Genomic DNA, 16,715 nt, shown 5'->3' with positions numbered 1-16,715 from the left:
GCCCTTGGGGCTCTGAGCCCCCTGCTCTGGGTGCAGATGTCCCTGCTCCCTGCAGGGGGTTGGGCTGGGTGAGCTTTGAATGTCCCTTCCAACCCAAACCAGTCTGCCGTTCTAATGTCCCAGCATATTTTCATCTCTCTACCTAACAGGAAAGAGGATCCTTGTCCAGATTGCCCCCACCTTGCCATATCATCATGGGGCATTTATCTCACCATTTAACCGTAGGCTCCTTGCAGCTCATCTCACAGCATCTGCCAGGGCTCCACACCAGCATCTTCCGGGCACCACACGGACAAGCCATAATCGGTATCTATCTGTTCCTGCACTAGAGCCCCCTTTTGGGATGCTGTGATTTGCCCTGATTATCTTGACACCTGAAAAGTCACAAAAACTGAGATAAACAGAAATATCTACAGCACCAATGAGTTGTTTCTCTATTCAGCAACTACATTTCATGGGTTTAAAACAAAGGAAAGTCTATATATGATGAGCTAAGAAAATTTTTAAATTATATAGAGAATGAGGAAAGGGTTCAGCATTTGAATGAAAACAAGTCACGTCATCAGGCATGTCACTAGTCCCTTCTTCATCAGAAAGCCAGCAGACACCTTTTCCACGTTTTCTTCCCACTCCAAACATCGGGGATAGGTGCTTTAAACACCGACTACACCTGCGTGGTTTTACAAAACGGAAAAATGTTTTGTTGCGTTTGAAAACTCTCTTCAAGCTCCAAAACCGCTCATCTAAACTCGGAAGTTGGAAGCAAAATGGTGCCAACTGGGTTTAAACTGAGTTTCCAGACACCGGAACAAGCTGTGTGCGGTTTTCCTCCAAGAAATCAATTAAATTCTTTGAAGTGCTCGAACTAGCAAGGCTCGAGGCGTTAGGTGTTATTTCAGCGTCCCTCCTTCAGTACCGGATGTTTTGCACAAAAAGGCAGGTTTTGTCAAAAAGAAGAGTCCGGCTTCTCCCTACAGGAGAATTTAATTTGATTTTTTTTTCCTCCCATGTGATACCACACCAAAAATTAAAAGCTGGCACCATTTGCTCTTCTCAGTATGTTTATTCGGTTTTTACAGACAACGAATAAAAAGTTCTGATGTTTTGTCCGGCAATGTTAGTCAATAGACTTGAAAAAGGCTTCCAAAAAAGCTTATAAAGGTTCCTACATCTTTTTCAGTGCTTGTTTGCTCTCAACATTCAACTTTTTCCTTGGCTCCTCTAAACTCAATTCCTAAATTCTGAAACACCTCCTGTAACTTCACCCTCTGAACCCCCAAGAGGAACGACACGTGGTGTCCATCCATCTTGGTGCTGTTGCAGACCCCTGTCTCACTCACCTCCCTAATTCCTTCCTGACCTGCTCATTCCCACCGCCCTCGGCTGGACCCACTCCAGCTGTCAACATAAATTTGAAGAGCGAGGTCCAAACCGCGGCTGCTGCCTTATCGGGGAAGATCAGGATCACCTCAGACATGCCGCTGCCCCTGTACATCCCCTGGTGGAGGTCTGCCTGCTGCATTGCTCACCCCAAATCCACCTGTGCTTCCTGGTAATCCCCAAAGCCTTCACAGAAGTGAGCGGCATTTTCCTACGCTGTCACTGAGCACCAGATTAACCCTTTCAGAGAACTTCATCTCTTTTTCTTTTCATTCACAGATTTGTGGTGGTGGAACTCTAAACCTGACTTAAAGCCTCAAGAGACCCTCCCCAAATCAGATTCAGTAAAAATAATCAGTGCACCGACAGCACAGCCTGATTTGTTCTGCTTGACAAATCCTTCCGTTCTGATATTAACTCTTCAATAACCAGACACATAAAATCATCTCTACATCCTTTACATCTCCACGCCACCAGGTTTATGCATTTGTTGAAAATGGGCTTATGGATCACAGAAATGACGGAGCAGTACCTCACCAGTCCACTAGATTGCTCCTCGAAAGCCACTCATCTTTGTTTGAAGTTCGGACAGATGATCCCTGAGGTCCCTTCCAGCCAGGGATTCTGCGATTCCATGATCTTCAGCAGCCACATCTTTCACTTTAAGCGATTATATAGTCCATCTTGTACCGGGTGTAATCCATGAGCTTATTGACTTAAACTCCAGCACATCTCGAGGAGCTCTCTGTTTACATCAAGAAGGTGAAAAGCAGAGGAGAGGAACTCTCTCATTTGATACATCTGCAGCACAGCAAGATGACAGAGGCATCAGAACTGGCTCCACACGGCCAGCGAGCTGCGAACGAGCTGGCAGCAGGAAGCCCCACCTTCAGTGCAATCGCATGAATAACCAAGGAAACGGAAAAGGGGGGGAAAAAAAGAAAATCACTTTTGCTCTGAGCAGCCTGAAGCTCGAGTGTGCAAAAATGACACTGAAGGTCAATTTGGGGTGGGTTTGTCAGTCACTTTGTAGCTCACATTTGTCCTGACACTCACATGGACACTCCTGCACTCCCAAAACCCACATGGGTTCAACACGTTGACACTCCTGATTCGCCCACAGATCTGTGAAAAGGAAATAAACTCGACTGTTAGATATTGTCACTTTTTTTGTTTTCTTAAACCACCCAAAGCAAAGCAATAAACCCATACCAGTGAGTTAAAATTTTACGTTAAAAGAAAAAAAAAATCTACCAACCTCACATTCAGGTTTGCAGTTTGAGCCATCTCCAGGTTTTTCACCCCACGACATTAACGGTTTGCTGGGACAGATGTTTTCCAGCTGCCGCCACAAACTGGCAGGTCACAAACACAGGGATTAGGGAGAGAAACTAACATTTCACCGCGACCGGTGTCCAAAGCCTCTGCCCTGGCCAGCTGCCAGCACAGTTATGCGAAAATAGCTGCGATGGTTCTGTTGCAGGTGGGTTGGAGCAAGGATCAAAGCAAACAAACTGCTTAAACTTGGTTCTCCCGGTGCCCCTGTGAGGGCTGGGCTGGCGCCGAGGCGACGCAGTACCCAGAGCTCCTGGGCTACCGCCTGGACGCGCAGTGGAAGGGTGGGATGGACGGCGTGGGATGCCACTGCGACGCCCCACCTTCACCCACTCCCGACGCTCTGCTCACAGAGCTCTGCCCCGTGGTGTCACACAAAAGCTGCGGTACGGTCTTCCTCGGTCACCTGGTGGAAATGCAGAAACCTGGGCTTTGGAGATGGGAGTGGAGGGAAAAGGGAACCAAAACTGGCTGTAGGGTGTTGATCTGGGGAGGGGTCTTTCAAAAATAAGCTACGGAGGCAGCGTTTGCGTAACTCCGTCAGGTATTTGACGTGCACAGGTCAGTTGGGTGTGGAAAGGCCCTGCCTGCAAATTACATCTTTAAATTATTCAAATTAATAATAATAATTCAAATTATTTTCCACTAACGAAGAACAATTGTATTGATTATTTTTTTCTGCACATCACCAGAAAAGAAAACGCTCAAATCTCGAACTCTAAACTGAGGACCACTGTTTCCCTCCGCAAGGTTGGAATTGAAACCCCGCCATGACACCAAATCCATGAGGACTTTCCCCACCCCCCAATAACGCTCTGTGAAGCGGTTTCTAAAGATTGTCCCTTATTTTCAACCATTTGATGCAATTCAACGTTTTCTCTGTGACTGCATCCAGACCAAAAGATATTCCTCAGACCCGAGCATGACAAATGCCAACCAAAACTGCCCACTCTCCTCCCACGGGATGTGCTGGAGTCGTACAACCAGTCTCAGAGACCACCAAGGACTTTAATTTTCGTAACTGCGTTAGAGCAGGACACGTCAGGTCTGGTTTGGAAGCAGAACCACCCAAACCCATCCCACGTGGAGAACAGCAGCTGATCAACAGTGTGAGTTGAAGCGAACAAAACAAGCTGTAACTGTTTGGTGAGGACCATACGTACAACTCGGTTTATTATTTAGCTAAAAGGAATTGATCACGTACATAAAAAGACTAGAAAATGACACTGGCCGTGATTTATTACAGAATTCTCGTAATTCCAAGACTCTCACACACGTAACACAAAACCTTGGAATCTGTTTGTACCTTTCGCTCACAGAAACCCCACGTTGGCGCGCGTAGTTTGCCCGAAGCTGCGTTACCGGAGCGAAGGGGATCGCTCCCCAGCCCCAAGGCATCCCGGTGCCCCACAGAAAACAACGGACCCAAAACATAAACCAACAGGAAAAGGAGATGAAGCTCACAGGCGAGGGTGGACAGACACCCCATCGTAGCAAAGTAAAGGCTGGAGCGATCGGGGAAGCATCCTTCTACGCCAAGAGGTAGAGGTCTGGTTTGTGCAGTGTTCACGCCAACATCCCCAGTTGTTTTACAGAAACACTTAAACCCGGACAGATAAACAATGAATATTGTTGTATCACCAACAGTTGAGTCACTGGGGGTTCTTTAAGCTAATTTAGACTTACACACCTTTCTGTCGGGGCTCCTGAAGGGATCATCTCACCACCCTCTTCTAGCAGGGTAAAATTTGCCCTTTTCAGTAAATGAGTTTGACCAGCAGACACAGAAAAGAGACGCTTCAGACACCAAACAGTATATTAAAATAGAGACGCTATTAATCTTTGTACACGTCATAAAAAAGAAACGGAAACTTATTTTTTCCCCATATATATTGAAAAAAACCTATGCTCACAAAGTTCGTACTGTGCATAAACAAGGGTTAAACTGGTTTAACCACACACACACAAAAAAAAAATCTTTGTCCAGCAATGATTTTAAGGTGACTTCGATTTATTCTAACACGCTTTTTTTTTTTTTTTTTAAACACACTATATGCAAATATTTGCCTTTTTAAAGCTCATTTGGCATTTGAGCGAGGAGGATTTACAGCTGCAGATCCTCAATGTCTGGACAAGTCGCTCCTAACCTGATAGGTTTTCAATCTCTCACAGCACACACCACAAACATTAAATGCATCTTAATTTTTTTGCACCTCTGATTACAGTATTGCTGAAGAAGAAAAATAAGGACCTTCTGTTCTAGATAACTGATTAAAAAAAAGTGCTGGTGACCGAGACGGATAAACCGCACCAGAACTAAATCAAGGTCTTGGCATGGTTAAGGCTCCTTTTCCACGGGAGTTCATCGGGATAGAACAAGGTGCGAAATTCTCAGAAGCCCACAAATTCATCTCAGCCGAAGTACATTCCTGAAAGGAAAATTATCCCCCGCCAGGGCCATGTTGTTGGTGTGAGAGACCTTATAAAAAAGGTTGGGAACCCTCTGGAGTTCCACTGATGTGCAGCAGTCCTTGTTCTCAGTCAACACAACCTACGATCGTGTTTAATGAGGAACTCAAGTTTTCCCACGATTAGAAAAACAAATCAAAAATCTACAGAAGACCGTAAAATAGAATTTCTAATTTCGTTTCACAGCTGCACACGCTGTCAGAGCAATAAAGAGACCAAGAACAAAAACCCCAACCCCTACTGCTTCGGGTTGCTCCACCATGCAGCATTTTGACATCGCAATTCCCAGACTGGGAAAAAACACACACACACACAAAAAAAAAAAATCAGCCACCAAACCCAGCTTTCAGAGCAGGTAAAAATAAAACTTTAAAAAAATCCATATAGGCTTAAGGTCTGTTTGTTGCATAATCTTTACAGTATTTAAATAAAAATACCAGAGCTATGACCTAAGGTAAAGCGTGGGTCTGAGAATGAGACACTGAGCAAAGCCGAACGCTGCCGCTCATGGAAGAACAGATTTAAAAGCCAAACACACGGTTCCAAGGAAGGTTTGTGCTAAGTGTTCCTTGCCACTTGTCACAGCCTAAGCCTAGAAAAGCTGAGCTTAAGTCCTGCTTTGTCCTCTTCCCTTCGTGACAGCAGTTGAGAAGCCAGAGGTGGTGATCTCGACCCAAGAGGGAGGACCCGGCTGTTCCTCAGCCCTGTTCTAGCTCCCCCAGCCAGCGTTCAAACCCAAGGGTGGACGGATGGCGACCAGAGCAGGACAGGAACGAGCCGACTCTGCCACAAGCCTCAGCTGCACCCTCACAGCCCCCGAGAGCAGCGGGTAGGGAAAATGGAAATGCAGTTTAAGCTCAGTCAGACCCTGAGCTCTCCGGCTCGCACCCTTCTGACCACGGGAGCGACCGAGCAGAGTGACCTCTCCACCAGAAAGTGCGTCCCTGCAGCGCAGAGATTCCTTCCTGCTTGCAGCTCCCTTTCGCTCTCCCATTCCATTTGGGAAATGACGGAGGTCCTTCACCTCGTTCGAAAATGTCATAAATGCAGTTCAAAACCGTGTAAATCAAAACAAAGAGAACAATTAAATCTCAATAGAGCTGGAGGTGGGGAGAGGAGGAGGGAATAAACAAAATTGTATCCAATTGTTCCACAGTTCAGGGTGGGAATAATTCAAAACCACCAAATCCAGCTGCAGAACAAAACCACCTCTCTGGCTTAAGAGTGACCTAACACCTCAGCTCTGCTCCCACTCAAGTCAGTCAGATCTAAGTCCCAAAAAGCAGAAGCATTAAACTTACACTGACTCACACCAAAAATCCAGGGCAATGCTTACGAACTCGTACCTTGTTCCAAACTGAACACTAGGCAGCCAAAAAACCCGATGACTGGGACAGAACTGCCACAGCTCCAGCTCTTACGTCGCAGAACACAGTGTTTTCATTGCTGAAATAGAAAAGGCTGCGGAATAAAGCAACAGGAGGGAAGAATTCTGAGAGGACTTTCATCTTCGTGGGTCCACAATCACGTCGTTTAAAGAACTGGGCACAAAACCCTCTGCATGTGAAGAGCCCGCGTTTTTATGAAGAAAACTGAGCAAGGCGAACTGACCCACGAGCGCGTGCCGGTGGCATTTGTAGGGCACGAAGAGGAAAATCTGGCACTGACACACTGGACACGGGGTGGCTGTCGAGGAGCCCGTGAGGTCCACAGGAACACAAGGACAACGTAGGGTTATTCACCGCATGGGAAAATGAGACTGTTAAAGGCACGTTAACGCTATTATGAACCGATTAAGACCATGTTCCTTCACACTAATAATTAAACACACAAGCAATACAATAAGGAGCTACTACACCCCGGAGTGGCAGACTCGCCACTACAAAACGATCCTGCGGGACGATGGGATCTGGAAAGAGAAAAGCTGACCAAGACTCTCCAACTTCCACTGCCTGGCCACACAGTGATCACAATTAAAAACCAAAACGATTCATCAACTGAAATCTGCCGACTCCACTGTTCCATCCGTGGAGCACGAACGCAAATTGAACCTTCTTGAGTTGCTTTGTGCAAAGAATGGCCCACTAAAATAACTCCCTACCACCTGATTTTTAGGCTAAGGCTGAATTAAGTTGAATTCACTTTCTTTAGGGAAAATCCCCCATAATCTCATGAAGATACATAAAGATTCTCATTTCTATCAACTCTTGTTTTTAAACTTCACTACGATGAAGCTCGCGTAACTTTTCTCCTACAAAGGGACAATGCTGCTGCCTCGTTACAGTTAACGGTGGCACCACTGAGGCTCCACCTGCTCTAGGAATATCCACAGACCCAAACCCACAGCACTGCAGAATCTTGCAAGTCCACAGATCTATGGGAACAATTATCAATTTAGTCAAGTTCAACAGCAAACACTACGGAATATTAAAAAATCTTCATTTTTTTTCCCCTCTTTCAAACTTTGTTTATATCCCCAAAGTAACTCTCTCTGAAAATAAGACTCACTCTCCAAAGTTAGTAGGTTGACACCCAAGAGCAGCAGCTGGTTACTGGGACCTGTTAGGAGATCGTGAGACAGTTGTTAAAGCACAACAATCTCTCGGCCTGCCCTAAGAACAGAGCTGGACTTACTCATTCTCTCCTAACTCCCACCCTGAACACTCACACCCACACTGATTGTCCGAGCCACAGAATGGAGACTAATTAACAGCAATTAAATACATCACATCCTCCACGCAAAACATTAATCAGTTCAACAGCTTTGGTAACCTAGTATATAGTTAAACACATCCCAAACACCCCCTTCTCCCCCCCAAGCCCCTATATAGCACGTGTATATTGACATAATAACATACATAGTTCCTGAGTAAATCGTTACATCTGATTATTAGGAAGATTTGGCAAAATATCCAACTTCATCTTACTAAAATAGAATTTTAAATAAACATTCAAGAAAGACATTAAAATAAATACGGAATGTTTCTGAAAATTATAGTACCATGAACTTACATTAATACCAAACAATATTTTTTTAATTAAGTGCACACTCTGTTATATAGTTACTGGTTTTATCCCGCTGAGGAATCACCAAATCTCATTTCTAATCCTGAGTGACAATTTTTTATCACCTCGATGCAGAACTTACAGTAGATCTACAAACCCCCTTTTCACAGAAAACATTAAACGGTTTATGCTATAGAAAAGCTCGGTTTACCTTGCTTTAGCTGAAGCGTCTCACACAACCAACATTAAACGCTGATTATCCTTGTCGAGCTGAGAGCGAGAACCTGAATCACCTGACTCCCTGCCTCAAAAACAAGTGCTCCAGGGTGCAAACTACTCAGTGATCGCTTTGGCACTTAAAAGAACTAGATAATGGTGCAAAAAACCCCTGAACAATTACAAAATGCCTTGCAATTTTTTTTTAAAGACGCTAAATTGTGTTGTTAACCAAATAAGGAGAATGAAGTCCTACCACCCTCTGGTTCCTCAGGTCCTGGCTTGACTGGCCGCTGCCACGCAGCTTTGGGTAAGCCTGCGAGGAAACGCTCAGCTACCGTTTAGTTCCCCTTAATAACAAAACTCTCCTGCAATAATTCTCTGCCACACCAGCAATATTCAAACAGTGTGAACACGGTCACCAGCCGTGTCTCTCGACACTGCAATCGCAGCGGCAGCACAACCTCAGCCCTGCTCAGTTAGGTCAACGCCTTCGCTTAGCGATAACCAGGCAAAACCACCTTCTGCGGCACCACGCAGGTCACGCAGCCCTTCGCCCTCTCCTCAGCCTTCTCCCTCCCTTTTGTTATTATTATTATCAGCTATTATTCCACAATCCTCATGGGCTCCTCCGCTTTTTCTTTTTTGCTTCCTTTGTTTTCACGCTCCAGGCTGCTTGTTTCTTCTGTGCTTGTGGTGGGAGGACAAAGCTCTTGCGAGGTCCTTTCAACAATTTCTTGTTTTCCCGGAGTGCTGGAAAGGTTCTTTGGCAAAGTCACCTGTAACGCGCACCACAGAGCCGTACGAGCCCTGCGGGTGGTGGCAGCCAGCTCCCTGACGGCAGCTGCCAGCGCCAGAACATCTACAACAGAAAAACACGGTTTGGGTTAGGACAAGAGCTTTAATTTTGTTCTGATACATTTAATGGGGAGTCCTGTAATATACTCAACCCACCACTGGCACACAAAACAAACAAGAGCTGTAGCTGCTCGCTCGCAGCAACCAGAATTGTGTCCAAATCTCACTGGCCTGCAATACAATAATTAAGCCTATTTAATTAATGTTGTCATCTACAATGATACTTGGCAAGTCCCCAATTCCAGCCAGATGGGCTTGGTGCTGTCCTTTTTTCCTCTGTCACCGATACCCTCCCAGCAAGCAAAGCTCGCTGCCACCCTTGGGACTTAGGATCATCACAAGCAGAACGCAAAGAACCACGGTATAAACATGGATTTCACCGCAAAAAACAGACCAGAGGCTTTTCTAGGTGGGGTTTAGATTGTGCTGAGACACCCAAGAGCAGCAGAAACATTAACTACACTGCAGGTGTCACCACGAACCATCAGAGACCACTTGAACCATAGAATCATCTGCCTGGAAGACACCTTTCAGCTCACCCAGTCCAACCGTTCCCCTGCACTGCCAGGGTCCCTGAACCACGTTCCTCAGTGTCGTATCCACACGGCTGGGAAACCCCTCCAGGGATGGGGACTCCAGTACCGCCCTGGGCAGCCTGGGCCAACGCTGCACAAACCTTTTGGTGACAAACTGTTTCCTAATATCCGACCTACATCTGCCCTGGCACAAGTTAAGGCTGTTTCCTCTCGTCCTGTCACTTGTCTCATGGGAGAGGAGTCCGACCCCCACCTCACTACAACCTCCTTTCAGGTCTCCCCTGAGCCGCCTCTTCTCCAAGTTCCCTCTGCTGCTCCTCATAAGATGTGTTCTTTAAATTTCATTCTGTTCTGGTTTTGTTTCTAATTTTTCTGGTTTTGTTCTCTAATTTGAGAAGCTGGTTTGTATCTGGGGCTGTTAATGTTAGGGATATGACATCACGCTGGACACTTGACTTGTGAAACCAAGATATTTTGACTCTTTTTAAAGTTTATCTTTCCCTTCTTACAAGGAAGAACCACACTGTCAGCTTCACTGCAGGAAACAAGGCAACAGAGGACAGTGCAGGGGGAGGATCTAGGAGAGGACAGGGCAGGGGAAGCACGTTCCTCTTTGGAAATAATTTTCTGAGGTGCTTTCTGAAGAAAACCAATATGATCTTTACCTCCAAACCCCAAATCCTCTACCTATCAACTTGTTAAGCGGAAAACCAGGTTATCCCGCTACGCTGACAGATGGGAACGCAACTTGAAGAACATTGCAGGGCTGGTACATGTCCAGAGAAGGGCAACGAAGCTGGTGCAGGATGTGGAGAGCAAGTGCGCTGAGGGGCAGCTGAGGGACCTGGCAGTGTTTAGTCTGGAGAAGAGGAGGCTGAGGGGAGACCTTCTCACTCTCTACAACTACCTAACACAAGGTTGGAGTGAGGTGGAGGTCTGTCTCTTCTCCCATGTGACAAGTGACAGGATGAGAGGAAACAGCCTCAAGTTGCGCCAGGGGAGGTTTAGGTTGGAGATCAGGAACAATTTCTTTCCAGAGAGGGCTGTGCAGCATTGGCCCAGGCTGCCCAGGGCGGTGGTGGAGTCCCCATCCCTGGAGGGGTTTCACAGCCGTGTGGGTGTGGAGCTGAGGGACGTGGTTCAGGGACCCTGGCAGTGCAGGGGAACGGTTGGACTGGGTGAGCTGAAAGGTCTCTTCCAGCCAGGTGATTCTGTAATTCCTCCTGGATTTGCACGACTCCTGCAGAAGCACATGGTGCTGCCTCAGATTATCCTGGCTTTACTTCAACAGAAGTTGGGAATCGTGAAATGTAATTTCTGGCAGTTTTGTGATTTAGGTAAGACAGGATCGATTCTGTATTTCACATTTGCCTATTTCAAAGAGCATATTTTCACCTGTAAATCTTCAGAAAAGGTTTAACCCTCCTGGCAGGGCCAGCAGTTACCTTTCTCGCTGTTGTAACGTGGTGCTCCCTGTCTCTGCGGATTAGCAGCATTAATAATCTCCTCCTTTCGCCTCGCCTGCGTGACGTGAATGGCTTCCATGTGGTGTTCCAGCGTGGTGGTGATGTTACTGTGTATGGGGGTACCACAAAGCCTTTCCATTTTCCCTATTAACGTGAGCACCTGCCAGACACATTGAGAATACCAAATATCACTGAGGATTTGCGAGTCTCCAAACAGGAAACCAAAGAGAGGCAGGAATTGTAGCTGAGGAAGGCTCACCCTGGCTTGTTCTCGTAACTGGTCGACAATCAAACGATCGACGCGTGACGGGTTAGCGGGAAGTCGGGACACTGGGGTGTTATTTGAGCTAGACACGCGCCTCCCTGGGAAGTTTCTTGCAAGGTCAGCTTCAGCCTGAGAAGGAAATAAATGGCCTTTTGTAAATGTTTGAAATTAATACATTACAATCCACGTGGTTTAGAATTTTCAGTTACATTAGAATGGTGTTTCCTATCTTTAATTCTGACTGCATGTACAGAAAATGTCCCCAAATGCCTGTCTAGAGGTACAAGCAGCTGCTGTAAGAATGAGGACACTGCCTCAGAGTACGATGCTCGAACCAAAGCTGCACAACTCAATTTTAACCCACCTTGGACACAGATCTAAGCAAAGAAATTCTCGTACAGGAATTTAAACTGTCTGCCTCTATCTGCATCTCTCACGTGTCACAAATTGTGATTATTAACAGAAGAAAGAGGTGATTGCACCAGCCTCAGGTGTATCTGAAGCGCCTCCGGATTTGATTTGAACTGCCCAAAGCACCAGTATGATGCAGGCAGTGACTAACCACCACCAAACCTATTTTTGCAGAGGAACTTCTTACAGTTGGAGTAAAAGAAAGACACACGCTGATTCTCTGTCTTGTTCCTTCTTCAGTGACTTAGGAGAGAAAGGTTAGGTGCCACACCGCAGCTCAGGGGAAACCGCTGCGGCTGTGGGAACGCGAGCTGTGCTACGGCAGCTGGCTCGTGGCTCTGAGCACGGGTTACCCTCAGAAATAAAGCTGTCTGCAACCACAAACGTCAAGGGCTGAGCAAGCCTGAGCAGATCACTACAGCCAAACCATCACTTAGAATGCACCAGATCAAGGCAGTCAATTAAATCCCTTTAATTATTAAGAACATGGTATATGATAAACAATCCCCTTCTTTACTGATGGAAACACAAAAAAACATCTCTTCAGAGATAAACACTCTGACTCAGCCTTCCCAAATGACTTCACTGACCCAAATCCCACACAAGCAGGTTCGGAACAGCCACCTTTGCCACCACAGCAGGCAGAAGAGTTTCTGAAAACACTAGAGCAAGAATGGTCACCACCCTTTTCACTTGTGGAGAACTCCTGGTAGAGGATTGGACGGGCAGAAAAGAGCCGCGTTGAAAGGCATCGGTGAGCAAACAGAATGGGCAGTTCAATCCTTTGGGAGAAACCGCATCCACGGAAATCCCTGTGGGTTTTCTCAACAGCCACGCATAGGGTGTGGCCAGGATTACTTATTTCCTTTTCTTTTTACTAAACCAAAGATTTAGTATCTTTACTAAGGTAAAGGCTCCACTATAGCCCTGACAGTAAAAAACCCAACAACAAAACCACTAACATTTCTCTCCTTAAATGATCGTGCACTGGGTTTCTAATGCTTGAGTTAAAGGTTTCGTTGGAGAGAAGGAGTGGGACAAAAGAAAAAAGATCCACCTAACCAATGAAAAATGAACATTTAGAGCATTAAGGTGCACAAACCACCAGTGCTTGAAGAACCACGTGTGGCAGTGAGGGCCCTGCTATATTAGCTGATGGCTCCGGAGTCGTACCAAGGGCCTACTGAATTAATAACAACTAGTTAATGAGCTTTCATTGACCATATAAATGAAAAACATCCAAACTAATGATAATTCAGCTCTTTGGCCAGTTACCACATTTGTTGTAGCAAATACTGTAGGTTAACAGGGAGAAACGTTGTGTTGGGAGCCCTAAGGAGAAGGAGACTCAGAAACTGAAGCTCAAATAGTTCAAAATAAATTGTTTCACGCGACCGCCAGCTTTGGTAAGAAGTTATTGTCGGTTGTGTTTTACCTTCTTTCTCTCCTTCTCCAGAGCTCTCCACTGCTCGTAGCACTCCTCCAGCCGGGTGTGAAGCTCGTTAGCTGGCCCACTGCGATTCCTGGGAGCCCTGTTCTTGTGGAATGGTGTTGGAAAGGCAAAGTACGGTGCGGTTATTTCCCCACAAAACAGCTCGTTGATGACGGGATTCAACTGGTTGAAGTCATCATAATGGAAAAGATCGACAAGTTCGGAGAACGGGAATGGCGACGAGGGAAAACTGAAATTATTTGCTGATGAAAACAGGTGGTGATTGAATGGAGGAAAGGTGGGATTTTGCTTAAAATCAGACAGCAATGGGAAAGAAGGAAGGAAAGAAGGATGGATGAAATCGGCCACGTTGCCACCGTTCTGTTGGTGCTTGCTTTGGAACACGTTGAACTGCTGACGGTTTGGGGTTGAACACCCAAACTGAGGAATCCAATTCCTTCTGCCTCTTCTGTCATCTTTATTACCATTTTCTTGGGTCTGCTTTTGGCAAAATCTGCGGTATTTTTCAGGGTCTTCCCTTTCAGCATTCTGCTGCATCAACCAGTCAGATGAAAAATCAGCAGGGAATTTACGGTATTGTCCCTCCTTACCAGTCAATGAATCGTGCTGCGATCGCCCGATGGGGTTCCTTTGCTTCTGATTCTCCAAGATGAAATTAGAAACTCCTACATTACTGAACAACCCGTTTGATATCGGTGACTTTCCATCTTTCCTTGGAGGGAGGACAGGTAAGATGGGCGAGTAGTAAGAGGACGGTGTTACAGACCGATGGGTGGGAGAACCATCAGACATGGTTGAAACCCCTGAAGATGACTGCGGACTTGCCACCATTTGTTTGCCATACGTGATGTCCGATGCAGTGGCTGGACGTGGCACTTTGCCATCCAGCCACGTGCGTCCACGGTACGATGAATAACTCCCATTTTGCATAAGGTTTTTTACAGATAAATCATATTCGGACACTTGAGCAGCAAGTTCTGTTGGACTAATCTGGATCTTACCTTCATTCCCATTAAAAGCATCTCCCAAAGCAAAGCTGTGACGACCATTTGGCACGTGGGTTTCCTGTCGTTTTCTGCTGGTCTCTCCAGAAAAACTCCTTTCTTTAGGGGGTTGATTGAAAAAATACAGTGACGGATGAACAGACAATGGCAATTTATGAGCAGCCATAAAGTTTTCATAGCTTTTAGAAGACAAGTGGGTTTCCTGGGACACTTTCTCCCAAGAATCATCGACAGGCGGATTGGATAGAGCAGGGGAATACTCTGTTTGTTCTTGAGCATCATTTTTCAGAGCTCTGCCTCCAGCTCTTTCAGTTCTCCAGTACTCTTTCTGACCGCTGGTGCTTGCTTTCATTCTGTTCGGAGCAGAAAAAGAGCTAAAACTGGAACCAACTTTTTCACAGTCTCCATTTAACCTCACGTGGTCGTAACTGAACAGATGCTGGTTATAGTCTACACTGTGAAATGAAAACTCGCCTTGAATCGTGTGATTATTTCCCAAAGCCGAATTTTCAGGGCAACTGTTCTTCAGGATATTCTCAGGCTGAGTGCAAGGGCCAGACGGAGAAAGCCACGACTCTAGGAGGTGGAGATCTTCCAAACCTCTGTGCAACATCTCCACATCATGAGACTTCTGCAAGTGTTCCTGATAGCACCTCTGCGTGCCCAGCAGGCTTGAAAAATCCTTCCTGTCAACAGAGTGCTTCAACGAGAGCCGTGAGAGTTCACCGCTGCTTCCAGGATCAGGTGCCCACATCGGCGGAAACAATCTTGAAAGAGAATTCCTGTAACAAAGTTAAACAAACCTCCTGTAATGGTTTAAAATGAGATGTGTCCCCCCACCCCCCATCAAATGGTGTGGGCTGATGGAAGGCTTCAGAAAATCAGCATTTCTGAGTTTGATGCTTGTTTTCTTTTTACTGGCAATTAAAGAAAAACACTTCAACATTTCAAGGGGATTTATAAGACCTTTGTTACTCAGCTCCATGAAATAATTCAATCGGTGTCATATCTGTGTGACAAAGGATGTAAAAAATCGATATGCAACTCATAAGAACTTTCAAAACAAACTTACCAGTCTGTAACTGGTTCTGGCTTGCTTGGCTCCTCCAGAATGCTTGACACCGGCCCAAACATATCAGGGCCATTACCAGAACAAGAAAGATTTATCGGTGCCCTGAAAAGAAACAAAACACCCCAGATAAATAACAGTCTGTTTCTCCAAAAAAACCCAACAAAAAACAAACAGACAAAAGGAAAAGTAAAGCATTAAACCTTTAATTTCCTTTTGCAGCATCCACACAGCGTTCTGAATTTAACATATTCTCAGCACACCCACGTATAGAAATCTCTTCTGGCACTCCTGAATTTTATAGCCTAAAGGAAATAGAACAATTGTCCCAACTTCTTGCTTCACCAGAGCTCTTGAGCTGTTACGTGAAGTGAGAGGAGCAGCAACAGACGTTCCTCTCTTGAATCACTAACTATTTTACAAATATTTCTTCAAATATTGACTGTCTCCTTTAGAGACTAAACATGTTCAATCTTCTCAAAATGTTGAAGATTCTATCTGCTTCCAAAATTCAAAAACTATTTTAACCTCAAAAAAAACCATAAAGTCATACTTAACTTGAACCTCTTTTTAATGCCCTTTTAGAAAGGAGCATAAGCTCCTTTAATTTTATTTAACAATAAACTTTGTTAAATATTCCTGATAAACACCAAATGTGTTCAACCATCAGGACTGCTTCGTCTGTAAGAAATCTGGTCCATGTGATTTTGGTTAGGATATACAGAAGTACAAAGATTTCTGAGAATGTTTTATGGACGTAGAACTGTAAGTGGTGTTTGATAACCACATTCTTCTGTGTCTTTGTCAGATGGAAAACTTTAGGGTTTTTTTTTTTTTTTAAGGAGGCCTATTTACTGGAGCTCACAGATGGAAGCTTGCACCTAGACAGTGATTTTCAGCAAGGAAGAGCTCAATTTACAGTGTGGAGTGAAAATAAAAAATAATGGTATTGGCCATTTCAGAACTGTGGCCCAGGAAGGTGGGTAGACTAATAAGAGTATCCTCATTAACAACAGGACAACTGAAGTTCAAAACAAAAATCCCAGTGCAACAGGAGTTCAGTTTTCTCAAGTCCAAGGCAGGCAGATGTGATCCTTTCTGGACTGGTTCTGTAAAACCCCTCGATTCTGCCGCATCAAAGAATCAAATCTGTAGCTCCTTCCTGGCTTGTGCCAGCACTGGTGTGGCCAGCAGGAGCAGGGCAGGGATGGTCCCCCTGTACTGGGGACACTGGGGGAGGCTGCCCC

At 45.5% G+C, this 16,715-nt stretch overlaps 1 protein-coding gene across 1 annotated transcript in view; it reads right to left on the bottom strand.

The window, feature by feature from the left end:
* Positions 1 to 9,011: 9,011 nt before the first annotated feature.
* The window catches only part of LOC104500711, an 8,887-nt gene continuing 1,183 nt past the window's right edge, over positions 9,012 to 16,715 (bottom strand). The window contains exons 2-6 of the mRNA XM_010144406.1: positions 15,472 to 15,573; positions 13,378 to 15,181; positions 11,526 to 11,660; positions 11,246 to 11,426; positions 9,012 to 9,268 (exon numbers count right to left, since the gene is read on the bottom strand). Of these exons, the coding sequence (XP_010142708.1) occupies positions 9,012 to 9,268; positions 11,246 to 11,426; positions 11,526 to 11,660; positions 13,378 to 15,181; positions 15,472 to 15,573 (2,479 nt within the window). The remainder of the gene's footprint in view (positions 9,269 to 11,245; positions 11,427 to 11,525; positions 11,661 to 13,377; positions 15,182 to 15,471; positions 15,574 to 16,715) is intronic.

This window comes from Buceros rhinoceros, unplaced genomic scaffold (genome assembly GCF_000710305.1).
Source record: "Buceros rhinoceros silvestris isolate BGI_N320 unplaced genomic scaffold, ASM71030v1 scaffold2311, whole genome shotgun sequence".
Taxonomy (NCBI): Eukaryota; Metazoa; Chordata; class Aves; order Bucerotiformes; family Bucerotidae; genus Buceros; species Buceros rhinoceros.
The sequence above is the reverse complement of the archived record's forward strand: the minus strand, read 5'-3'. Positions and strand labels throughout refer to the sequence as shown.